This window comes from Ambystoma mexicanum, chromosome 8, assembly GCF_040938575.1.
Source record: "Ambystoma mexicanum isolate Mex_15411 chromosome 8, UKY_AmexF1_1, whole genome shotgun sequence".
Lineage (NCBI taxonomy): Eukaryota > Metazoa > Chordata > Amphibia > Caudata > Ambystomatidae > Ambystoma > Ambystoma mexicanum.
In genome coordinates this window covers 61,176,311-61,202,944 of record NC_090929.1, presented here as the reverse complement: position 1 = coordinate 61,202,944, position 26,634 = coordinate 61,176,311, and the positions used below count along the sequence as shown (strand labels likewise).

General features: G+C 47.1%; 1 protein-coding gene across 3 annotated transcripts in view; it reads right to left on the bottom strand.

The window, feature by feature from the left end:
• Positions 1 to 26,634, bottom strand: part of NUP214 (nucleoporin 214) — a 1,006,718-nt gene that overhangs the window by 923,088 nt on the left and 56,996 nt on the right. For all 3 annotated transcript variants that reach the window (XM_069609281.1, XM_069609279.1, XM_069609280.1), the window contains exon 3: positions 2,506 to 2,657. In XM_069609281.1, the coding sequence (XP_069465382.1) occupies positions 2,506 to 2,657 (152 nt within the window). The remainder of the gene's footprint in view (positions 1 to 2,505; positions 2,658 to 26,634) is intronic.

Below are 26,634 nucleotides of genomic sequence, written 5' to 3'. Positions count from 1 at the left end.
CTGCTGAGGGATCTGTATCTATGGCACAGTCTTCAGGTCTGTGAGGGGGTAAGGCCTGGACTATGGCTGTTGACAATACATCAGCATATCCCCGATAGCCCTCTGGGACTTGTATGATATTGGAAACCATGAGTGGTGTTTGCTGGTCTCTTAGTGGTTCTTTAGGGGGTGTCAAGGAGGGATCCAGGAATAGACAGTGGGACATACAAAACTCTGAGCCTAGAAATAGTGATCCTGCTGTCCAATTGATATACGGATTGTGCTTCTGTAACCAGGGCATACCCAATACCATGGGGTAATGAGCTGATTTAATGATGTCGAATGTAATCCGCCCTTGGTGATGGTTTATGGAAAGCTGGATCTCTTGTCTGCAGGCTTATGGGTCCTGAAGTGAGGGGTCTTCCGTCGATTGCTTCCACCGGCTGCATGGTGCTTCGTGTCTCGGACGAAATATGATGACTAACAACCCAGTCTTGATCAATGAAAATTCCCATAGCTCCGCAGTCTACCAAGGCCAGAATGGGATCGGTCTTATTCTTGGAGGGCGACAGGAAGGCCTGTAGTATCACCAAATTGTTTTGTCCAGGAGAGTTCAAGGATGGAATTGATGTGGAGCAAACATCTCTCTCCCGAAGCTCTGCTCCATCTAGGATCGGGAGCTGGCGGTTCCCAAACGCCGAGGAGGGGCTAGAGGACACTCCCTAACCAAGTGTTTGTCTGAGGCACAATACATGCACAACCCCGTATGAATCCTTCTCATTCTTTCTTGCGGGGATATAGGTCCACGGAAGGCTCCTATCGGCATGGGTTCTGGTTCAGAGACAGCCTGGGTTTGTGTCCGTCTTGGTGATACTCTCAAAGGACCGCTTCGGAGGATTACCTCTGGATTTCTTCTTCTCTGCCTTCCTTTCCTGGATACGGAAATCTATTTGCATGGCAAGGTCCATTAGTGCCTGGAATGAGTTTGGGCGAGCCACTCTGGCCAACTCATCCTTAATCTCCTCATTCAGTCCTCTCCTGAAAAGGGTAAAACTCGCCTCAGGGGACCAATCAGCTTCCTTGACTAATTGCTTGAATCGGGTAACATAGGTGAGCATATCCTGGGATCCTTGCTGAAAGTCTAACAGGCGTTCCTGGGCACTATAGACCTGCTCTGGACGGTCAAACATGGTCTTAAGGGCTTGTATGAAGCCATCATAGTCATCTAGGAGAGCATCGCCGGAATTAACGAGGGGCGTAGCCCAGGTTAAGGCGTTTCCTGAAAGGTGGGAAATTATGAGCCCCACCTTAGCCCTGGGAGTTGAAAAGTTGTAGGGCTTAAAAGTAAAGTGGACCAAACATGAATCCGGGAATCCGCGAAGGGTTTTTGCCGACCCATCGTATTTGTCCACTATGCCGCCCAACAACACACTTTCTTTTGTGGCAGAATCACGGGATACAAATAATTGTTTTCCACCTTTAGATTCTGCACTTCGGTTGATAGCTCTTGCATGCCACGCATCAGGTCCTGTACGGCCGCTTCCATGTCCATATAGAGTACGGTCGGTTGGCGTCTCAAACTGTCAAGGAGTTCCCCCCTTCTCACCTGAATTCGATCTTTGCTGGATTTCTTGATCGATGCCTTCTTGCAGACGGATCGAGTCTTGAATAAGGCTGCACGAGTCTCTTCCAACTCCAGCGTGCGTTCAAAGTTCCGGGATGCAAGGATCCAGGAATCCGGGAAACTACAGAGTGCGCTACTAGCACACGAGTCCAGGAATCAAGAAAGGAAGGAAAGGGACTAGGAATGGGGTAGGCTGGAAGAAGCAAGGAAAACAATACCGCGAGCTACGGAGCACACGTCTGGTCGCTACTTCGCAATAGCATTGAGACGTGCGGAGCCGCGGGAGGCGGGGTCTATTAATAGAACACGCTACGTCCAAGGTGTAAAGCGAGGTAAGGGTTTCACAGTGGACAGCCATGTTGGAAGTACAAGGGAGTGTAAGCCCCGTTGAGACAAGGACCAGGAAGTCCAAAAGGGGCGTGTTCTGTAGTTCATGACACCAATAGCATAATGAAGTGATTTTCACTTTTGTTTGCACCGTACGAAATGCCTCAATATATGCATACATGTTTGGCCAGAGGCTTTTTCATACTCAATTCACTGCCAACAGGCATACAACGATCACCCTTTCCTCCCCACAGGCTCGGAATGGTCCATAGGGCAATAAGGCAAAGCCCAAAGGACCATCCTGACAGGTTAGTGAGGCCACTTTTCTAGGCCAGTGGTGGCCACTTAAATGTATTGGTGCAACTCTGCAGCTGGTTGCACAACAAATATTTCAAAATGTTACATTTTTAACAAATAGTCTCAAAATATGCCACCCCAGATACTATTGAAACAATTTTGATGGTGGCGATTTTTGAATGTGGCCGCTTTATCTGCTGGCTCGGACTAGTTTATGTCCGTGCCCGACCCTGCTACTCATCCAGTTTACAGAGCTGCCAGAATGAGAGTGGCTTTACCTCATTGACAAAAGTGCGGACATCAAAGAAGGAGATGAAGGAGCCGTACTCCCCGGACGTCATGCAGACAGAGAGTGTCAGGTTATCAGAGCTGAGAGCCAGGTGATGCACTGGGAACTTCATGGGGACCAACGTGCCAGGAGGAGCTGGAGCTGAGAGGAGAAGAGACAGCAATTATTATCTACAGGTGCCTGCAGAGAAGAAATAGAGTAAATGTCACTTCAGCAAAAAGTACTCACAGAAGCAAACTACTGGTTCATATCCAACCACTCCAGTGGATTTAAGACATGCATGTCCTAATTGTGGGGCCTGGAAAGTGAGGCCACGAGCACCTCAATCCAAGACTCCTGGTCAAATTCAAGAAAGCGTTCAAGCACTGAACGCATTACACAAAACAGTTGGTACCCTCTATACACAAGTACCTGACTTAATCATCATAATATTCTGGTCACGTCAAATGAACATTCTATTTGCTTCTTTAGACCCCAACACATACAGAAGGCAAACATTGAATGGTTAAAAAATTGTGCAAGTACCGCATAATTTACCTACAATAAGTTCTAAAAAAAACAAGTTGTAGCACCAGAGTACTTTCTCTTATGCCAAAGCTCAGATCACCACACAGAAAGTGCATGCTAAGAACGCATATGCTGACTTAAGTTAAGGAAACCTGTGGTGCCTCTGCTTTGAGCCAAATCTGCTAACTTCTTAGAATGAACAGCACATGCACCAGTAGCCAGAGTTTGAAGTTGTGGGAGCTATTTAGCGCCTGCTTCTAGTTGAGGAGAGCCTGGTTAGCTTAATTTTATTTATTGGACATTTGTAAGGCGCATATACACAAGTGTTTCCATGTGCCACAAGACAGAAAATAGGGGGAGGCGACAGAGGAAAAAACAGTAACGGTCATACTAGGCCCTGTGGCATTCTGACCGTGCCAGTGCAGTGACAAAAGTTCAAGGGGAGGGTGAAGGACAGAGCAGATGGGTTGGGATGAGTGAAGGCGGAGGGGGGAGAAAGAGTGCAGGGGGAGCTAAGGTGCTGAGCAAGTACTATGGGGAGCCACAGAGGACAAGTGTCCGGGGAATGAAGGGGAATGGAAACCAGTGCAGTGGGTGGGGTGGACCAGATTCAGGCTAGTCCGGGAAGGGTGCCCGAGGGCAAGGGCTGGTTAGGGGTGCTGGAGTAGACTGATCGAGGAGGGCCTGGCCCCTGTAAGACTCATAAGGGACCAGGCACCAGTCGCAGCAGCAGGGGGACATTAGCATGGGACGGGGCGTGGGAAGGAGGAGGAGAACAAGGAAAGTCTTTTGAAGTTTCTGGAACTTAAGGAGATCCAGCTCTAGTCTGATGGGGGCAAGGAGGCCATTCCAGAGGGAGGCTCCTGCCGAAGAGTCAGAATCTACCTCCCACTCTCTGCTTGAAGAAACGTTGGAGCTAGAGGACCGAATAACTCGATCAGGGAGGTATTTGGGGAGCAAAAGCTGGATGTAGCGAGGTCCCATGCCTCAGACAGCCTTGTGGATGATGCAAAGGGTCTTGGATTTGATCCTTGCAGTCATTGGGAGCCAGTGGAGAGATTTTAGGGCTGGAGCGGTGCAGTCCCTGGGATTGAGGCCAAGGACAGGTCTTGCAGCCCTATTTTGGATTAATTGGAGAGGATGAAGGGAGGAAAGGGGCAGATTGAGGAAGAGGCTGTTGCAGTAGTCCAGCCTAGAAAGAACCAGAGCTCTGGAGACATGGAGCTTCTGGGGAAAGGTGAGGAAAGGGAGAATGCATCTTAGAAGGTGGAGCTGAATGTTGGACTTCTTGGCAGAGTCCGTGATAAGCAAGAGAGAAGGAGAGAGGGGAGTTGAAGATGACCAAGGTTTTTCCCTCACAAGAGGGTGAGCGGAGGGGACCCAATGAGCGTGCCGGAGAGAAACAGGGGGCACGCGTCCCAATAAGAGGGATGCCCGTCTTACTGGCATTTAGGCAGAGATTGTTCGAGCACCACGCCTGAATAGCAGTCAGGCAGTCGGGTATGAGAGAGGAAGTCGAGGATGGAAGCTTAAAAGGAGAGCTGTGTTCTCATCAGTATAACACTGGAAGTGAGGAGAGAAGGTGGAGACCAAGTGGGCCAGAGGGGCAAGGTAGATATTGAAGAACCACAGAGATATGATAGAGCCCTGAGGAACGCCGCAGGCAGAGAGTGAGCTGGAGGAGAGGAAAGGGCCCAATTGCACTTAGCAGGGTCGGTTAGAAAGGAAGGTGGTCAGCCAGGCCAGAGCCCGGTCCGTGATGCCTAGGGTATCACAGAGACTATTTATGATGGCATGATTGACCATGTCAAAGGCAGAGGAAAAATCGAGAAGGATCAGAACAGAGGGAGTTTGATTCCAGATTCGAGAGCAGGTCATCACAGGTGTTCAGGAGAACAGTTTCCGTGCCTATGGATGCTCTGAGGCCAGACTGGTGGTCGTGGAGGCAGCCAGCCGAGTCAAAATGGTGGGTCAGTTGGGGGATGACCAATTTATCCATGCGTTTTCCCAAGAAAGGGGTGATAGAGATAGGGTGATAGCAGGAAAGGAGGGGGGGGTCAACAGACTGCTTTTTTAGGGGAGGGTGCACAAGAGTGCTTGAGGGGTTGTGGGAAAGAGCCAGTGGCATAGGAATGGTTACAGAAGTCAGCCAAGGCAGGTGCGAGAGAGGATAGGTTGTCCTTGATAGTTCTGCAGAGCAGGGGAGCGCCTGTTTGGAGGAGACTTTCATAGAGCAGACTACTCTAGAGACCTCATCTGGTGCAATAGTAAAGAGGAGGAGAGTGGGGGATAAGGGGAGGACCCGAGTGGGGGGAAAGGGGGTCAGGGGAGGGGGCGTGGGGAGAGGAGTAGTTGCAAGTGAGGACAGGATGTTCTGAGTTTTGATGGAGAAGTGGGAGGCCAGTGCAGAGGACCTTGGAGGGGATAGAAGAGAAAACTGCAGTAGGATTAGCAAGTTCCTTGCAGATTTTCAAAAGTTTAGCCGTGTTATTGGTGGCCCCAGAGATGCAGGCTTAGACATGAGCCCTCTTCTTAGAGCGGATGGAGAGTCGATATTGTCTTTGGAGCAGGCGACAGGCCAGTTTGTCAGAGAGTGTACTTGAGGCCTGCCACTTCTGCTTAGCAGCTTTGCACTTGCATTTCAGAGCAGCAAAGTCTGAGTCATATCAAGAGTTGTACTGGAGGTAGGCTTCATGCAGATCCTCATGTTAGGGGCAAGGATGTCCAGATTATTGAAGGTGGAGAAATGGAGGTTAGCCAGTGCTAAGCCGTTATGAGAGTCAGTGGCAGGGGTGGGAGGAGGGATTAGGTGGCAGCAAACGCAGCGACTGACACACAAGAGTGGTCCAATTACATATATGATACATTTACTACTCTAAAGAAGCCCAAAAAGGTGAAAGCTACTTGTACAGAGTTTTAAAATACACTTTAATCTGGACGACATTGAAACCAAAATGTGCAGGTTAAGCGACGTGTGCCCCTGATGGCCGCTCTAACATTGTCCTGAAAAGAGCCCCTGAATTCTGGGCCAAACTCCTTTTCATAGTGTTTACCAAGGTTTGTGAAGAAAGCACGATAAACGCCTCATGGCGGACATCATATTTTGGTACTCTTCTATGAAAATGGCATACGACTGGTCCCTGCAAACTTTAGACTCTTGGTTATCCTCGATATCTTTGGGAAAATGTGTGCTTCCCCAATACTGGATGCCTTGGAAAAATGGTCCCATTCCGCTAGCTTATTGGACCAATTCCAAATGGCTTCCAGACTGGATGCAGTACTACACATTGTCTTTGGCATATGGATTCCCTATGTAGGGAGACAAGATCTAGGGACAATCCCTATTTGCACGTAGCTATGATAGACTTCTGGGCGGCCTTCGACACGGTCGATAGGGAAAGTCTGGTTGAAATTTGAACCCTATGGCTGCCCGGATAGTCTTTTGCAGGCTGTGAGAGGGCTTCACGAAAATACTATGGGTGCGAGTGAGACTGGATTGCCAGGGGGCCGTCATGCGCCACTTTGACACCCAGAGAGATGCCAAATAGGGCTGCATGATGGCACTGCTGCTTTTCAAGATATATCTGGCAGATCTGCCTGGATGCCCGAGGAGTGTCCATAACTGCCCCCGCCCCGCCCCAATAATGAGAAAGTGGTATGTATGTCCTATGAAGACAATCTTGTGTTATGTGATTGCACCTAAACAGGCCTTAAAAGATCGCTCAAGGAGTTGCAGAGATATGCAGACCTTAATGGTGTTCAAATAAATTATAAGACAAAGGTGATGCACTTCAGTCATAGGCCTTTAGCAATACCCCCTATGATGGTGGCAGGAAATTGCATTGAACAAGTCAAGTGTTTCAAATACTTAGGGCTTGGAATCGTCAACTAAGTGCGAATACTCTGCCATTATAGCGGAAAAGAAAAGGAAAGCAATCACTTTGACCTCTATGATTTCTACATGTGTCGGAGAAGCCGCTGGATACAGCATGCTTGGCATGCACCGCTGTACAAGCAAAGTTGTTGTGCGACTCTGCTATATGGCCTTTAGGCCTTATGTATAGAGGACCTAACCTGGCCCAAAATCATAGAGGGGACATTTTGGTGAAGTATATTTGGACTGGGCCCCAGTGTCCCAATAGGAATCATAAGATTAGAATTGGGACTCCCATCCCTTGAGGTGCTGGCACTAAAAAGAAGAGGTCTGCTATATCTAACATCAAGAATGTCACCAAGATGTCCTCTACTCCTCATGTTGGGTGAAGAAATCAGCGCAAATACCAAATCTAAATTCACAAGAGTGGTAGAAAAGACATTTGAAACCACAGATTGGATCCTGAATTGGGATGGGGAACTCTTAATTACAAAAAAGCATCACCTTAAAATTAGACCAATGTAATTGACTGCCAACTATACCCATCTGTCAGTGCTTAAAAGTTACCATTCTATTATGATAAACCCGACACACAAATTCAGAGAACCTCAAAAGTACTTCAAACTTTGCCCTTCTCCAATCCTGTGCAGATTTCTTCTACTTTTAAGGATAAACTTCCTCTGTTGTCTATTATTAGACCTGAACTTGCCTTGGCTAAAGCAGTAAGCACATGTCAGCTATGTGGTATTCTGGGATTTTGAGGAAACACCTTGTCATATTTTAAAATGAAAAACCAAGGCGGGTCTGGGAGTCTTTCTACCAGCACGAACACAGCCCATTGACCTATTCTTGGGTGGCTGGCCTCTGGGAGTCTCAACCAAGTCTTTAGCTCACTGTCCCTATCACAGAGGAGAAATATCCCTGCATATCAGTCTTCGTCCTGCCCAGGGGCAGTCCAGCACAGAAATGCTAGGCAATTCTCCTCTGAACAAGAGTACCAACAGCAACCCCAGACACATGTTTCGGCTTAATCGGGCCTCATCAGTGAGGTGGAGCTGTGCCTCTCTAAGAACAGTGAGCAAGGGGTCCACGTCTGGATTCCCCTGGTAACTTAGGGTGAGACCCAAAGTTACTTAATATGCAAAACAAAGGCCAGTAGAGAGACTCCCAGAATCCCCTTTGTTTTGCATATTAAGTAACTTTGGGTCACATCCTAAGTTACCAATGGAATCCAGGCGTGGACCTCTTGCTCACTGTTCTCAGAGAGGCACAGCTCGACCTCACTGATGATGCCCAACAAGGCTAAAACACATGTATGGGGTTGCTGTTGCTACTCTTGTTCAGAGGAGAATTGCCTAGCATTTCGGTGCTGGACTGCCCCTGGGCAGGACAAAGACTGATATGCAGGGATATTTCTCCTCTGTGAAAGGGACAGTGAGCTAATGACTTGGTTGAGACTCCCCCGGGGGGCCATCCACCCAAGAACAGGTCAATGGGCTGCGTGCGTGCAGGTAGAGACTCCCAGAACCCGCTTCGTTTTGCATGTTTTAACTGAATGCTACGAGTCTGGGCTTCTCTATTGCTAGATCCCTTTATTGCCAATTTTGATAGTATAACAAGTTACTTGTTTTGGTGCTATTGTCTAAATACTGAAACCAAATCTGTACATATAGTGAGTGCTATACCATGTCTGGCTTAGCCTGAAGAGGGCAGGAAAACTCAAGAAATGTCATCTACCCACTTGAATGTAGGACTGTTAAATGCTTAGGGCTATTGCTGTAATATTTGATCTGAATCATATTTTTATTTTTGTGAGATAGATCTGCTGGTTTGTTTTTTATAATGGAATTTTTCTTTAAATGGTTCTTTTATTATTGTGCCTTTGGTACTTTTTTGGTTAGTAGTGTTATTTCTTTTTTTGTTAATTATGTGTTTATGTATGTTTATTTCTAGAATGTGAAAGTTCATAAGAACTAAACACATTAAATAAAAAATAAAAATTAAAATGATTTGCTCAAGATTACGCAGTTTGATAAATTGGGATCCATGGGATTTCACAAAAATGATAAACACTGCAGAAGAGACATACCACATGACCCGCAATGACCTCATAGGAAGGATTATCACATGATCCAGCACCCGGATGATGGCTAGTGCAAAATAATATTTACTTTAAACCAGAGTTTGCAGCTTGCTGATAAACCATGATTGGCAATGGGTACCAACACGTATTAAACCTAACTAAAGGCTTACAGACTTAACTGAACATTAATGAGATGGCGAAGTTACAGAAGTATGCAAAGCAATGTGCACAGGTTGCAAGCAGGAACCTAGTGGTAGCAAGTGCCACACAAACATGATGCACATAAGTATGACCCAGAACGTCTGGGTGCAGGGTGTATGGATTTAGGCATTAGACCAGAACACTCACTATTTTAAAGCAGTTTAAGAGTATTTCCCCCTTGCCCCTCGAACTCAGTTTACATTACAACCCAAACTCTGCATTTGAAGTACATTTGTAGGGCAATAATGGCGTAGGATCAGATTAGCAAGAATTCTCAATTCACAGAACTGAATAAGGTTCCTAGAACTGAAATTTTAATGGGAAAGAAAGGGATTAGCAATACGGACCTTGTGAGGTATTAGTAATAATGACCATCGGGTAGGTTCTTAATCCTGATAATCAGGTAGGGAAGTTGTGATCATTGTTAATTGGGAGTAGATTATTAATCATGAAAAAACAGATATTGAAAATCCCCTTGTACTGCTTTAAAAAAGCTATGCTTGCTTAGTGACTTCCTACTTTGTTTAAAAATGGTTAATATTACACAGTGGTCCCATCGTCTGTGGGATATTTCTTGTTTGGCTGAACATTTTACAGGCCTGGCAATAGCAGGTTTGCACCCTTAAAATGCCAGGTAGCAGCAGACATAAGGGATAGGCAGTTTACAAGTAGTTGAAGTCCTGGTTTTGGGAGTCTTTGCAAATTGACAAGTGTTATGAAGAATTTTCATAAATGTATAAATGTGCCAATTCCCCTCTACCTTAGAGACCCCCAGCTCTTCTGCTGGACTTTGAGGCTATACTTTTTAATTGTCTGTTTTCTGTGATTGTGGAGTTTTAGACAACTCCATAGGCATCATCTTTTCATTTGATCAACACAGCACCCTCAGTGCAGTGACACATGGAAGCCTTTTTAGGCTGTCCCAAGGTTTAAATACCTTCTCTGGGATAAACCGTTTCCCAGAGAAAGTAAAGTGAAATTGACTACTAGTCTTTTCAAATTCCTAGACCCAGCACACACTATCTTACAATAAGAGTGTTGGAGGGGTTACTTAGTATCCCCCATGTCTAGAAACTCATGTAGCAGTCAACTGCTACCCTTTCCTCTCGAAATGGCTGGTGGCAGTGTTTTTACAACGAACTACCATGATTTTTCCCGACCGCAAACACCGGTAGCGTTAAATCGCAGGAGCCATGTTTTTCAAGATGGCGTCTGAGCCTCCTTTGTTTAAACGGGCTGCGGTCTCCTTTTTTTGCCATTTCTTTTTGGAAAGGTCCTTCTAGAGTTTGTCTCTGCGCGCCAAACCAGGTTTGACCCCTTTGTTCCTATGCCTTGGGCGGGCTTCAGGACTAAGACCCCCCCCCTCTGGCGCCCGAGTGTCTGGGGGCAGGAAGTGAGGGAGGTGCTCCAACTTCCTGTGCTTAGTCTCCTAGGAGACCCAAATGCACTCTGGCATGATTTGCTAGCTGACTGTCCAGCAAGGACAGCCACCCTGCTGGGTGAGTGGAAGCTAGGCTGGAATGAATGGGAGAACACGGTTTAAAAGGAGAATCTCTTGGTTTGGAAGGCAGAGTCGACCACTGGAACAAAAGAACCAAAGACGAGCTGAAAGAGGACGGCTGCTGCAACTCCTGGACCGTTGGTTTGCCCAGTGAAGCCCTGCTGCAGGTCCAAATCACCAAGTTCATCTCGACAGAGCAGCCCTTCAAGGACGACTTCTCCCTTTGAGTTGGTGGGACCAATCAACTCGTAAGCCACCTGGATACCATTCTCAGAGCTGATTGTATTTTCCTCAGAGTGATGCAGGAAACCGAATAGCCAGGGAGGACACCAGTTTGTGTGCTTGACTACAGCTACCGGAATTGAAGATTTGCCTTTGCCAGCTTTTTCGGCCAGTCCCCGTGCAGCGCAGGAGTCCCCAGACATCGTCCCTCTTATCACCACGACTGAGGCTCAGGAACAGCAAGATCTGCAGGAACTGCCAGGAACAAACGTCTTCAGCTGCATCTTTTTCTTCATTGTAAGGTACTGTGAAAACCTGACCGAGAGAACTTAGCTCTCACTGCGAAAGTGCTTGAAACTTTGGCAACTTGCAGGCCTAGTCAGCTTGTGACCCAACATATGAAACTTTTTACAAACTACTTCTGAGAACTTTGGCAAAGACTTCTCCATTTAACTTCCAGAATTGCTTTAGCCTATACAAGACTTCAGCCCATTGACTTTGGCCTAACCTATTGCATTGAATTAACTCTTCTGGGGAACGCAAACTATTTGCACTGTTTAAGAGTAACTGTAATATTCGTTTTATTAACTTATGCCTTTTTGCTCCTACTTCAAATGCTCTGAATGCCATTTTGCTCCTCCTTCAAAGTAGTTTAAATGCCTCAGAACCTGATATTGTGAAGTTCTGAAGTATATGTTTGCGTGATATAGATTGCCTCCTTCTAGTGAATGTTTTATAACTGACAGTGAAATAAACTAATAAGTTTTTTACCAAGAAATTTTGAGTAGAAGAGTCTATTTGAATACTTGTAATTATAGACCTCTGTGTAACATCCTAACAGCTCACATTCCCTCTTGAGATAAACCAAGCCAGACTGCTCAGCAGCGCTACCACAAAACTGTGTAGTGCAGACGTATACCAAAAGGTTGGTTTTGCTTACACCAGTAGTCCTAGTTGTGTGTAGTGGTCCCATGAGGTACTGCATACAAACTTGGCTTAACAAGAAGGGTTCGCTTAAAACTGCATGTCCTCGAGAAAGCCCTCTGCGGTGTTTCTAAATAAAGTTTATTCAGGGTGCCTCTCTGGTCTCCTGACTTATCATGCTCAACTGGATGGGATCTTAATGCCCCCCCAACCACCAGGGCCAGCATGCAATAAATAGGTCTCCCTATTTGTATCTGGGATGCTAGAGGTTTATAGGTAGTTGTGACACTATCACGAGACACTATGAAACACATGACATATCACACTCTGACCGATCATGATGTGTCACGTCTAAACGGGCATCATACTAAGACTGTGAAAATTTACTAGGGCTATAAAAACGTTTGAATTTAGAAACACTTTTCTAATAAAAAGTATTTGTAATGGAGTTTCATAAGAACAAAAGAAACTATTAACAGTCAAAATCAACTTCAAATAAGTTCATTTTAGACAAGTACAATTGTTGATCTATGTTGACATAATATTGCATGTTTACCGAGACCCTCTTCCCCAGGATTGTATCCAGGGTGAGCTGGAAATTGGTCTCCATCTAGGCAGCTTGGGATGGTTTATCTTACCCCAGTGCACTGCTATTTCACATTTTTCAGTGACCAGTCTTGCACTTAGTGGACTTATAGTGCATTGGATGATTTTAATGGCACTGCATATTCCCAACAGGGTCACCCTGGGATCGGGTTGTACTGTAGAATCCACAACCTTGAAGAGCTCCCACAGTACCTAATTCCAGTAGTCCCAGATTCCGGTACAACTGCAGAATGGATGAAAGACGTGACCCTCTGATGAACTTGCTGTTAGTGAGAATTCTCAGAAATGTGCTAATTCCTTTCTACCTTAGAGACCCACAGCTCTTTTTCTGGACCTTCAGGACTTTTAATTTCTAACCTGAAGAGTGCGAGTCCTTTTGCTCACTCCCTCTCTCATGTATTTTTAATGTGATTTGGACTCTTTCTTTTAACTTTGGCGTCTGGCAAACTCCATAGGCATCATCTTTACATTTTGACACACAGCACCATCAGTGCAGTGGCACAGGGAAGTCTCTTAGATTTACCCTCTCTTTTGTAAGCTACTGTTTCCAAGAGCAGTTTACTTACATTTTGGAAATTTCTAGATCCCGCACACACTATCTTACCATAGGGTGCTGGAGGGGTTACTTTGTATCCCCTTTGTCTAGTTTCTCATGTAACATTTTTATGTTACCCTTTCTACAATTAATGGCTGGTGGTAGTGGTTTACTTTTTTACTACCATGGTGTATTTTTACCGCAGCCTGCAGTTGCAGCTTTGGTAAAGCACCCATGGGTGCCCATATTGTCAAAATGGTCCAGTCATCTTTTTTCGCCAATTCTTGTTTGAAAGGGCCTTCTTGTACGCGCCAACCCAGGTTTGGTCCCTTTGTTCATTTTGTCTTCGGTGGGATTCACAAGTGAAGCCCGCCTCTGGCTGCAGTTTGTCTAGCAGGGACAGGAAGTGAGGGAGGTGCCCGAAACTCCCTGCGCTTAATCCCCTTGGTTACAGGAATGCACCCAAAAGTGATTGGCCAGTTGGCTGTCCGAATGGCAGCTAGACTGGAATGAATGGTAGAAACCTGCATTAAAGGCAAAGCTTTTTGGCTTGAAAGACAGTCGACCACTGGACGAAGGAATCCGAAGAAGAACTTGGAAGAGACTCCTGCTGCAACTCCTGGACTGTTGGTTTGCTCGGTGAAGCCCTGCTGCTGTGCTGAAGCTCCGAATTCACCTCGACTAGAGAAGCCCTGCAAGGACGACTTCTCCCTTTGAGTTGGTGGGACCAATCAACTCCAAAGTAAGCCTGTCTGGACATCCTCTCGGTGCTGGCTGTACTTCCACTGCTGTTGGAACCAAAGTGCCAGGGAGAGGAACACCAGATTGTGTACGTTGCTTTGAAGTCGGACCCGAGCGCCAGGAAGATCCTCCGGACTTCCCTGAAGCAGGACTGATCAAGCCTGAGCCACCTCAACAGAGTGCTGGACCCCAGATGCGAGGGAAGTCCAGAGGGGTATCTGAGAACCGCTGTGTTGCTATTTGCTGTCAGACACGAGGAGCTGAAACACCGAAGAAACGCTGAATCGAAGTTTACCCATTGCAGAGCAGGAGTCCACAGACATCCTCCCTCTTGTCCCCACAACTGCGGCTCAGGAAAAACAGGATATGCAGAGCTGTACAGGAAAAGAAGCCAGCTGGAACCATTTCTTCTAACCAGAGGTACTGTAAAGTCTAAGAGATCTTACCTCTTGTTGTGTAGCCTTACTTGCTCTCAGTTGAGACCTGCCTTGGCACCTTGCATAGTTGCTGTAGCTTTGCCCCTCACAAGCCTCCCAGCTTGTGGCCCTTCAAGTGTTCCATTTTCTACACACATTTCTGAAAACATTGTGCAAGACTTTCCCTACCTACAAAGAAGATCTTCAGCTCCCCTTGACATTGTGCAATTAACATTGGCTGTCCTGGCTCTCTGAGAGACTCTTCTTTACCTCCGACTTGGTGCTTTGGCCTTTCCCCCAGGAAAAGGTTAATTTACTCTGCTTTGGCAGGTTTTAAAAAGTACTTACCTGTTTATGAATTATTTGTTAACCTTGGTTTTATTTCTCTGTCTTTTACACCAAACTCAGTATTGCTCTAAATGTACGAGTGATAAATCAATGTCCAGTGTCCTAGCTATTTAGGTCGCCTGAGGGTGTAGGAAGTGTCTGTGTGCCATCCCCAATGGGTATCCTCTGACAAAGAGAAACTAAGAGTGTGTTTTGAAGTGTATTCTAAGTGTTACATATATTGCTCCCTTCTGAAGAAGGCTTATACAACGGACTGTGAAATAAATTAATAATTGGTTTATCAAGAAACCTTGAGTGTAAGTGTTTATTTGAATAACTGCTACTGTGAAACAACATTACTGCTCACATTGACCACTCTTGAGATAAGCCTGGCTGCTCAGCCACACTACCAACCTGTGTAGTTCAGACATACTAAAGGTTGGGTCCCTATTGCCAGGAGGTCAAGGTTACTGTAGTGCAACCAAAGGGTACTGCATACAATCTTGCCTAACACTTGCAGAGGGGCACACGGCAAGATTCCCCCATAACCATGTTCCCCCTTTACAACCGTTATGACGGTACATATGTCAACAGGATGGAATGAAAGGGGTGCCATGTTAACATGGGTGCTTTAACTGCTGGCCTACACAGATATTTCACTATTAATACATGACCGGTTTCCCTCCATGCCTTAAAGTACTGGAGAGGATTTAAGGTTATCAGAGGTCTCTGGTTACAGACAACCTTGAGATACAATCTATAATGACGCCAAGCTCCTGCAATAACGGCCACTTGAATAACTGGTTTTCAGTGGAGCAGAGACGGTTTTAAATACTCAGTGAGCGATGGCAAGAGGAAAGTAAAGATAGTAATATCCTGCAGGGTGTTCAGGGCGGGATTGGAGGATAAGCACTGCTAAACATCAATATTTGGGCTGCACTTTGTAACGATTAAGGGCTTACCCAAGTTGGCGTTATATGAATCCTATTGAAGGTCAGCAAGAAGCAAATGAACAAGGTTCACAGGGAGATGGTTCACTTTCTTTAGGGGAGGAATAAGAGGGCTTGGTGGTCTTAGACGACTTTCAAAGATTCAAAAGACAAAGACAGACTTGGGTTTTGGGACCTTGAGATATTTAACTGTGCTGTATTTTGAGCTCGCTTTCGGAAGGGATGCAGGGAAGACAGGATCGTAAGGAATTAACGATGACCAATGGGTCACTCTCACAACAATAGTCACTCTGTCCAACAAAGAGCCCGATCAGTACCTGGTGTAGGACGTTGAATCAGTCAGGCCTGTGTTGGTGTTCGTCTACTCTCTGGAGGAATAATCGGTTTAACATTAATAGTAAGGAGAACCTCTGAGGTTCCATGGGTATAACTAGGTACGATCTCTTAACCAGTTACGGCAAGATGTTGAGCTATCAGTAACTAAAGTACAAATATTAACTGGAGGCAAAGGAACATGGGGGATATTAACCCCAGAGTATTCTCTTAGCAGCCCAAGAACCACTGAAAAAGCTCTGAATCTGTTTCACGCTCACATAGGACACAGTATGTTTAGCGTCACTCTAGAGGTTGTTAAGAAACAACAAGAAGGATGGGAGACCAGAGACTTGGGGTGTGAAGTGGTTTCTAGGACTGGACTGGACTAGCAATCTAGCAGGAGGGGGGAGGGAGAATCCGGAGGGCTAACTTCAGAATCTTGTCGACTGTCTAGTTTCCATTTGGCAGTGAACATCGGATTATGTTCAAATGCAGGCTTAGAGGAAATAGTGACTGCTGAGCATGCAATAATGTGAGGTAGCTAAGAATTATTGGCAGGACATCCTGAAGGTTCTTAAACACATTAGATAGACAGTCACCATTTTCAGTGAAGCAGTGACCCTGCTGTGGGGTGTAGGGGTATGGGACCGGTACAGGGGGCCATAGGATTATTATTAGGCCACTGGTCCAGGAAAAGAGAATCCCAGAGTTGCAGAAATTAGTCTCCAGCGTTCTCACGAGGAGGAACACGATGTGTAAGCTTGAAAAAAATCTGAAGGTTATTCCTGGATTGGTTGGATGATCGTAGAACTGTATGATGAGATGGGCTCTTGATCCAGGGCCGACCGGAAATGTGTAAGGTGATCTAATGGTAGACTGAGAAGGTACACACTCTTCTCCCCCAATCTCTCTCGCTCCATCTTCCCCAACTTGTGTCCTGTCTTTTGTTCCCCTGATCTCAGGGCAGGTTCACGAATGTAAGGTTTGCTTACTTGATTAGTTATGCTTTACTGCTATATAACTCGTGGTTTATTTCACTGCTTTGTTCAGTTTTGAAAACGCAAAAATATGTATAAAACTAAACATAAGTTACCATTGTCCACATTACATCTTAAACATTACTGTCCCATTTTTTCCCCATTGCAAAGAGCCTGTCCTTGAGGTAGTCCACCATGTTAACGTATTTAAAGCAAACCAGGAGCAGACTTGAATTTGCAAGATATTACTGTGGTATTGCAGCACCTCTTGCTGCCCCCTTTAGCTCCCACTCGGTAGCACCCACCTCCCCCATTTCTGCCTCAATAAAACTAGTGGGTCTGCTTCAAAGGCTGCTCGAGCTTTGCAGAGGTTGGCCTCCATTCACACAGCTATGCATTTCTATTGAAGTGATGTTGGGAAGGTACAGGGTGATCAGGGCATGCCTTTATTGTGAGGGTTTATAAAAGCCTTCCTGCCAAGAGTAAACTCATCCCTTGGTGCCTGGAATGTTTTTTTTATCACCCAGTTTGTGATGATGATATGTCTAGAGAACCTTGGCCTCCAAGTTATTAATCTAGTTACTGTCTTTGATTCACTCACCCACCTCATAAGGAGCATGTTCACCCTTTTATCCCAGTCAATGCTGAACTGCTTCCAAGTTCTCACCTACTGCATTGGTGAACTGCAGGGAATTTGTGTGTCTCTGTGTTCCCTTAATACCGCATCTCTTTTCTCAAATTCCACTAATTCAAGATGGACTGTGTAGCATCTATATCACGCATGCATTTCCGGCCAATGGCGTTGCCCAGCAGAGATAGCCAGCAATATATGTTTCACAACCACAGTGCCCCTTCCGAGACAGAATTATACAGAGTAGGATGGCGACATATGCTGTATGGTCTTTTTAGGTTGTGGTCTGTACTACCCTTCAATCCAAAGTCTACTCTGCCCAACATAACTGGAATGTTTTGGATAAGATAAATAAGCAACTCTGGAAGGAGGCCGTTGCCAGGGCCACTTGTCGAATAAGTATTGGGGGCATTTTCAGCCAATGGCCGACATCTGGTGCAAAGCGGTTAACTGCCGAAGTTTGCAAGAGTGAAAGTTGCATCTTTTCCTCTCATACATCACCCCAGGTATCTAAAGGTCTGCTGCATCACCACCTGCTTGTGATGCCCCCCGCCCTTTCACACAGAATCCATTTACCACAGTTAGTGTTCAACCCAGCATGCCAAACTTTCCAATTCGGTTCATGACTCGTGGTCCAGAAAATGTGAGCAGAGGTAAACATTCCAAGGCCCTTATGTGCTTCCCCTGTCGGGCACGGGGTCTGTCAGGCCATGGAAGCATATGAACAGCGCTCAATTCAAGGTACGCTCACCCTGTTGGTGTCATGATAACCTTGCTATGTCCCCTATGCTACCGCATGATGACCTGTCCTCCACCCCTTATGCATTTCTCCAACCAGCTAAAATGGCACTCCTGCCTGGTCATGCTTCTTGCTTTACAAAGCCGCATTCCATGCCCCCGGCAGCTGCCGTCACTGCTCAGTGGCCTCCCCCGCTCCGTCTCCACATTGCTCCCGCTTCCTCCATCCCAGCCCTACCGCACACACAAGTGCAGAGCCAGCCCCCAAGCACCCAAAACGACACCCTGCCCACCAGGAACATGCCACTCTAGCAGTGCCCAGGTGCTGTGTGTGGGATATACCAGACTTTTACAGCTTTCAGCAAGCACCAGGGTATGCTTTTCTACCCCAGCGAGGCACGCATGGCCTCAACAATAATACCTGTTGCTACAAACCCGATCCACCACCTCCGACGCTGCCATGCAGAAGTCGGGCTAGATTCAGACTCCTCTCAGCGCGAACTCACCAGAAACACATTCATGCCGCCTCTTCAAGGCTACCATGCAACCTTACAAGCTTCACTCTAGCCCAACTGCCTAATCCTCATATCAGAATTAGATCTGGGCAACTAATGAACTCAAACAACAAGCAAATACCTCAGCCTGCCAGCCCTGCCACTGCCCCTGGCCTTTTGAACCCACATGAATCCCTGGGCAACTATAGCAATCCCCACGGCCAATTCTTTCCAGCTGGTGCTTCAGAGCACTGCAGTCCACACACGCCACATCAAAGAGTGTCTGCCTTTCCCAAATGGAAGCGTACCGCCAACCCGGCCCTCCCACCAATACCCTCTCCTTAGGAGACACAAAGACCCCATGTGTGAGTAAAGCCAAGCCTAAACCCTGCTAGCCCTGCATTAAACCCGCAGCAACACCACTCAAAGCTGCCCACCCACTGGCCATTGCAGGCCTCAATGACCTGAACCTTCTAGCCATTTCTGAAACCTGGCTCCAGGCTGCCTCTGGACCCTCATTATCTCTTGCCAAACCACCTCAGTATTCCATCCATTGCAATGATAGACCCAATGGCAGAGGCAGTGGGGTTGCCCTTATCTCAATAGACTCTCTAGCAATCTGGAAAATACGTAATCCTCACCTCCCAGCCTGCAAACTCCTTTCAACCAAACTGACCCTCTCTTCAGTAAATATACAAGTGGTCTACCGTGCCCCGGCCCCCTCCTCTCCTTTGAAGAGGATATCCTTCACCGACTTTCCAATGCCAAACCTACTTCTAAAACCATACTTCTTGGTGACCTTAACTTTGGACTCAATGAGTCAGACCTTGAAGCCACATCCATGGCTAACTCTCTCAAAGAGCTAGGTTTTACCCAACGGATTACCAGCCCTACGCATACCAAGGGCCGGACTCTGGATTGGTGGATCTGTCATCACATCCAATCAACATTTTCCTTGGAACGATCACATCATCATCCGTTTCTCTATTCCCTCACCAGCCTTCTGCCCTGCCCCTCCCACCTACTGCCACGCAAAGCAACAGTAAAAATCACTAAAACTAGCCTTCTGCCATTGCTAGACAATTTACTGCAACCTCAGATTTCAGACAGCGGCCCAACTGTTTTAGTAGACCTATACAACTTTGACAATCACAGAAGCAATGAACACAGTAGCTCCCCTCACATTGCAGAAAGCCAAAGTCTTCGCCCACCACAATGCCCGCTCCTCTCACCCCCAAACCTCTCACTTCATCCTTGCCGCCAAGGATTACAAAAAGGGCATCATTCACGAAAAGAGCTCCTCTTACAATGCCTGCATCGCTAAAGCCAACTCCAGTGCCAGAGAACATTTTCTTATACTGCGCAAACTGGAAGGTCCAGTACCCCTGCCCTCCCACTGCATACAGGATAGTGCCGGGTGTATTAAAATACAAAATGCTCTACTCCTTAAAATTGACACTCCAACACAAAAGAAATCGCTAGAAATAACACCCTGAGTAGCCTGGACCCTTCCTGAGCTCCATGCTCTTATTGCCCCCTTTGTTGTAATTGTTTTAACTTGTGTTGTAATTTCACAGCAGTGTGGAGTGGAGTGCCTTCCCGAGCCTCCCACCCCTTCTTCCTGCTTCCCTCCCCAACTCCCACCCCACCACCTGCCGAATGATTGGGTTTTCAGCCCCAGATAGTATAGCTCAGTGGCAACGCGCTAGTCTTGGAAGCAAGACGACGCAGAGCAACACAGGTTCGAATCCCGGGTACGCGCTTAGAAACATCTTTGGTATTAAGCGCGTTAAAAATAACCAATTATAAATTCTATAATCCATGCCCACATGGCAGTCCCCTGCCCGTTCAGCCTCCCGAGGTAAAGGGCAGCTCTTGTATAGCAGATCCAGATTATGTTTGCCAGTGTTCAGTGGTGGCGCATGCAGTCAACCAGCAGCGACTGATAATGTAAGAAAGGTGCGGACAGGGGCTGCGTGTGGTCGGCTGCGCTGTGTAAGGACATGGGGGAGAGGGGATACAGATGGCAGTTTTGCATCCATTAGACATGGCTTGCAAGGTACCTGCACTTATGGGCAGGGCTGCGGTGCCCGTCATTGGACAGTACCAGCAGCAGTCCTGTGGGAGCGGGTCCTGTGCATTCCGTCCTGGCCTTTGGCAAGGTTAGTGTTCCTCTGTACCCTCCTGTCCCATCTCTGCTTTTGCTCTCTGCCTGCAACGGTCACCTGGTATCCACGGGGACGTCACTCAGCCTGTTCTGACCTCTTACGACCTCAAACCCTTCCCTGGAGGCTATTCGACTGGAGACTGGGCCTGAAACACAGGATTGGTAGAGTTTAACTCCCTATTGTCTCTGTGTGCTTGAACCCCTTCTTCCCTGGGGTCCAACCATTCCCTTTGATCCACAGCTCACCTTGTTTTCTTGGATAGTGTGCTCTCTGTCCTGCTTTCAGCGCGTTGATTGATGCGAGCTCGTTGCTGCCTAGTTACTTCACTGGCAGGAGTCCGACAGGAAAGTATAATGAGTCTTTTAACAGTTCTCCAACTTTGTTCCTTTCCTTTCTCAGATGATGGCCGGCGTCCAGGGATGACGGCGTGCTGCTCAGATGAGTAGCGCTGAAGGTGAGTGAGAGCGCGATGCACCCCTTTCGTATTTGTATTGAACCGAGTTCTTTTTCTGTGTCTTTTAGGTGCCGCAACGTTTTCAGCGTGGATGCCGGTTATGAAGAACAAATGCGGTGAGTAAACGCGGTATGCGGCGCCTCTAGATGTTTCCACGCTAACCTGGAGTGTCTTTTCCCTCTTGCAGATGGATGAGAAGTTCTGAAGACAGAGTTCCCCCAGAGCGGCTGGGATTCAGGTAAGCGTTTGAAGCTCGTACAGTATTTAAAAATAAGCGAAGATTTGCAGAATGCTTACTAAGACATGCATTACTTACTGTAAAAGCATTTGATGATTGTATCTGCTTAGATTCACATGCTGTGCATATGGTCCGACATCCAGTGGTAACCGCAGAGTATTGCATCTTTTCTTTCGGGGACCGAAAGGGGACGTCGGCATAGGTGTGTCTGAAACACTATCCCTATCATGACGTGTGTAGTACCCAAAATCCCTCATGCGCCGAGGTCCCCGTTAGGCAGAAGCCTGTGCAGTTCCCTTAGGGACCACTGCAGAAGGCTTAAGACTACAGGTGTTGGCAGTAAACCCAATTGGTAGCAGTCTGTACCACCCAGATTTACCTGGTAGCTGTGGCTGAGCAGCCAGACTTCTCTCAAGAAGAGTTAGACAGTATATAGAGTATACAAGATAGGTACCAAAATACAGTAGCACATACAAACACTGACCAGAGCTTTGGTATCAAGTATATAATTATTTATTTAAAGACATATTTAGAAACACTCCAGCACTATTATTGTAAGCAAGTTCAAAACACAGTCATTAATATATATACATTCCTTATTAGACAAGTCTTAGTTAACACCACTTATTTTCAGACAGAGGTGAGCGCTTAACTAAAGATGGCACTCCAATAAGTTATCAAAAAAGGGAGAGAAAAAGGTAGAAATTAGAAAAGCACACAACACAATACTTTAGAAGCACTCAGCAAGGCAGGAAAGTCAAAGTCTACTTGTGAGCAAAAAGTTCTGAGGCCCGGCTCCCTCTTAGAGAGAGTAGAACACCAATGCGCCCAAGATCACACAGTTTAAAAGGCTTGAAAAGTCTTGCAGAGAGTTTAAAAAGGAATTAGTTCAGCTCAGAAAAGCTCAGTTAGCCAGCCTAGGGCCAACTCAAGTGGTAAGATGAGGGTTTACGAGACACTCCACACAGACCGTTGCGAGAGAGGCCAGGCGGACACAGTACCTTGAAAGTGGAGAGAATCCTCCAGCGGGGGCAGTTGTTCCTGGCAGTGGGTGCAAGTCGCAGCGCCGTTCAGAGGAAGAGAAGATCTCGACGTGGAGGAAAGCTGAAGGTCGTTGCATTGCCAGGGAAGAAACCAGCCGCGGAGTTCTCCGGTTAAAAGGTACTACCCTTTTATTCGCGGTAGTGGTAAAACGTGGTATCCCGGTTGCCGGGGTGCTTGGCACAGGCAAGGGGGCCACGAGATGATCCGGGAAGGCGAAAAGGCGGCAAACTGGTTATGCCCACCAGTCAAAGGAAGAAGACTCTTCGGGATGAAGATCTCATCTGTCTTTGGAAGAAGCGGAGAGTCGGTTCAGCAGGGCTCCACCGGTGGTGTCGTCGTTGCAGGTCGGCTCAGCTTCTCCCTCTTCGGATTCTTTGGTCCTGTGGCGACGTCTGAAGTCCCTGTCCCCAAAGCCCTGCTTTTATGCAGAAAACCCCCATTCATCAGTCCTAGCTGTCACTCAAACATGCTAAGTGGTGAGCCGGGTGGCTCACCACTGGGCCAATCACACAAGAGTGCGACTTGAGTTGCCGAGGCAACTCAGTCCAGGGTGCCTAAACCCCCCCCTCCCACACATCCTGTATACCCAGATAGAGTGGCACCACTTTTGGAGGCGTCTGTGTAGAAGCCCGCCAAAAAGTGGAACAAAGGGCTCGACTTGGGTTGGAGTTACAGAGGCGAAAACAAACCCATTTTAAAACCGAGTCCTGGCGAAAAGACCCAACCGGGGAATAAATATTAAATAAATAACCCAGCGGTATCTTTAACATTGCACCAAAAAGTGGTGCGTTTAAAATGCATGGGAAAATCCCATAGTAAATATTCTTAAGGAATATTTCGCGTGGTAACCACTGCCACCAGCCAGAAACTCGACGAGGGGGGACTGCACAGTGCCCCCTCGAAAAACAGACCCAGGGCAACCTAATTACCCCTACCAGTACTTCCACAATATGATGGTTTTTACTGGTTCTGTTCCCAATTTAAGACTAGTAAAGTCAATGGTGACTTTACATGCCCTGGGAGACAGTAGTCAGTCCCAGGGTATGGAGTCTGTGTTTGGGGGTCACTATGACACCCCTGTGTTAATGCAATGAGGGTGCTTTGTAACACTTACCAAAAACCACATGAAACCCTATGGAGTAAAAGACCCCATAGCCCATAAAACACATTACAAAGTCAAAGGATATCTCAAATCATGTCTAAGAGTGGGAGAAAAAGAGTCTCAATCTTAGCAGGAGAAAGAAATAAACCCCAAAAATCCAGCAAAGCCGCTGGGGGACTCACTAGGTTTGGGAAAGTAGCCTTAACAGAGAATTCTCCCCAACAGTCCCTCCGATTGTATTTTTTCTGCCATGAGGGAGCCCAAGGCTATAGTGAGTGAGTACATGAAGAGAGAAAGTAGTAAGAAGTCTATGTTCCTTCCACCCCGAGCGGGGAGGCAGGGAGGGCGCATGTGAATCTAAGCAGATACAATCATCAGAAATGCTTTTACGGTAAGTAATGCATGTCTTCTGATGCTTGTTAATCTGCTTAGAATCACATGCTGTGCATAGACTAGCGAGCAGTACCCGGAGTTGGTGGTGGGTTGTGAGAAGGAACAGTAGAAAAAAGATGTCTTAGTACTGCTTGTTCACCTGAGAATCAGACCTGGAATGAGTGTCTAGGCAATATTGTTTTGTAAAGGTGTGTACAGAACTTTAGGTTGCCGCTTTGCAAATGGACTCTAGGGGAACATTTGCAATGAATGCTATGGATGCCCCAGTGCCTCGAGTAGAATGTGCTCTAGGGTGGAAGGGCAGTTCTCTCTTTGCAAGAGAGAAACATAGTGTGATGCATTTGACAATCCACCTAGATATTGCTGATTTAGAGACAGGGTCCCCTTCTCTACCAGCTGCCACTGAAACAAAGAATTGTTTAGTTTTCCTCAGTGGTTTAGTTCTATCCATGTAGAACATGACTGCCCTGCGCACATCTAGTGTGTGTGAAGGCTTCTTTCGCCCATGTTAGTAGGTCTCTGGAAGAACGCGGGTAGTTCGAGTGACTGGTTCACATGGAACTTCGAAATAAATTTCGGCGCAAATCTGGGATGTGCACGCAGAACTACCTTATCTTGGTGGACTGTAACAAAGGGGTCCAAAACCGAGAGGGCCTGTAGTTCGCCAACTCTTCTGATAGAAGTGATAGCTACCAGAAAGGCTGTCTTGTAGGTCAGGTCTTTCAGACTAGCTTTATGCATAGGCTCAAAAGGGGGTCCCATGAGCCTAGGTAAAACCACATTTAGATCCCACCCAGGGACTGGGTGAGTGATGGGGGGATAAATTCTTTTAACCCCTTCCATAAAGGCTTTAATCACAGGTATTTTACACCACAACACCTTCTGCTGTGACGTGGTGTAGGCGGACAACGCCGCTAGGTGGACCTTTAAGGAATTGAAGACTAACCCAGAGTCCAACAGATGGGTTAGATATAACACAATGTGTGAAGGCGAGCAATCGGTGGGATTGACGCCTTTGGAACTGCACCAGATGACAAAACGTTTCCATTTGCTGGCATAGCAATAACGTGTGTTAGGCTTTCTTGCCTCCCTCAGTATGTCCATGCATCTTTGAGGGAGTTGCAGATGTCCAAACTCTAAGACCTCAGTAGCCAGGCTGCCAAGTTCAGAGTTTGTGGGCATGGGTGCAGAGTCTCCCCCCTGTCCTGAGACAACATGTTGTACGGGCCCACATGGGAGCCACCAGAATCATGGTGACTGGTTCCTGGTGCATCTTGTGTACTATCTTGTTCAGAAGGGGGTTCGGGGGGGGGGGGAGCGTAGACAAATTTCCCCGACCAAGTTATCCAGAGACAGTTCCCCTTGGATCGGTTCTGGGGGTACCTGGAGGCGTAATCTTGGCATTGGGCGTTCTCATGAGTAGCGAACAGGTCGATCTCTGGAAACCCCCATTCTGCGAAGACGTTGGATACAATGTCTTTGTGCAGTCGCCATTCGTACCCTTCTGGCAGAGGAAAATCTCTGCTGAGTACATCTGCCAGCAGATCGAGTTCCCCTGGAACATGTTGGGATATCAGGAACATCTTGTGTTTGAGAGCCCATATCCAGATGTTTTGGGACAGCTTGGATAGCCCTGGAGAGTGAGTGCCCCCCTGTTTGTTCAGGTAATACATTGCTGTTGTGCTGTCGGTTAGGACCAGCACTGTCTTCCCTTGCAGTTGCTCCTGAAAGGCTTTCAATGCTTTGAACACTGCTAGTAGCTCCAGTAAGTTTATATGGTTGGATGCTACCTGAGAGGACCACACTCCGTGCGCTGTCTGTTGAAGCAGGTGAGCCCCCAACCCCATGAGAGATGCGTCTGTCGTGAGAGTGGCTTCCACTGCAGGGGTGGTGAAGGTTTTCCCCTTCAAGAGGTTCTCCCTCGACCACCACTGCAGAGAGAATGAAGGCTGGCGAGACAACTAACAGATCTTCCCATTGTCCGCTGGCCTGACACCACTGGCTGTTGAGCCACTCTTGCATGGGACGCATGCGCAGCCGCGCGTGGGGAACCAAGTTTATGCATGATGCCATCATCCCTAGCAAACGCATAGCTTTGCGTACCGTCACCTCTCGACTGGCTACGTACTGAGGAACCTGAGAGAGCATGTTCTGAACCCTCTCGCTGGAAGGGAAGACTAGACCGTCTTCCGTACGAATTAGAGCCCCCAGGAAATGTTTTACTTGGCTGGGGACTAAGCTGGATTTCTTTTCGTTGATAGAAAATCCCAGGCTGAACAGTAGGTCTACTGTTTTTTGGGTGTTTGAAAAACAAACATCGAACGAGCCCCCCCGTGATGAGCCAATCGTCGAGGTAAGAGTAAACTGGAACTGAAAGTCTGCGCAGGTGTGCCGCTGCCACTGCCAGGACCTTGGTAAAAACCCTTGGCGCCGAGGCTATGCCGAAGGGGAGTACCTTGAACTGGTAGTGTTTGTCCTGAATCACGAACCTTAGGAATTTTCTGTGCGCTGGCAGCATTGAAATATGAAAGTATGCATCTTTCATATCCAATGCTGTCATGAAGTCCCCCTGTTTTAGCAATGGGATCACCTCTTGCAGTGTTACCATGCAAAACTTCTGGGGCTTTATGAACTTGTTCGCTGGGAGCAGGTCTAGAACAGGACGCATGGTGAGATC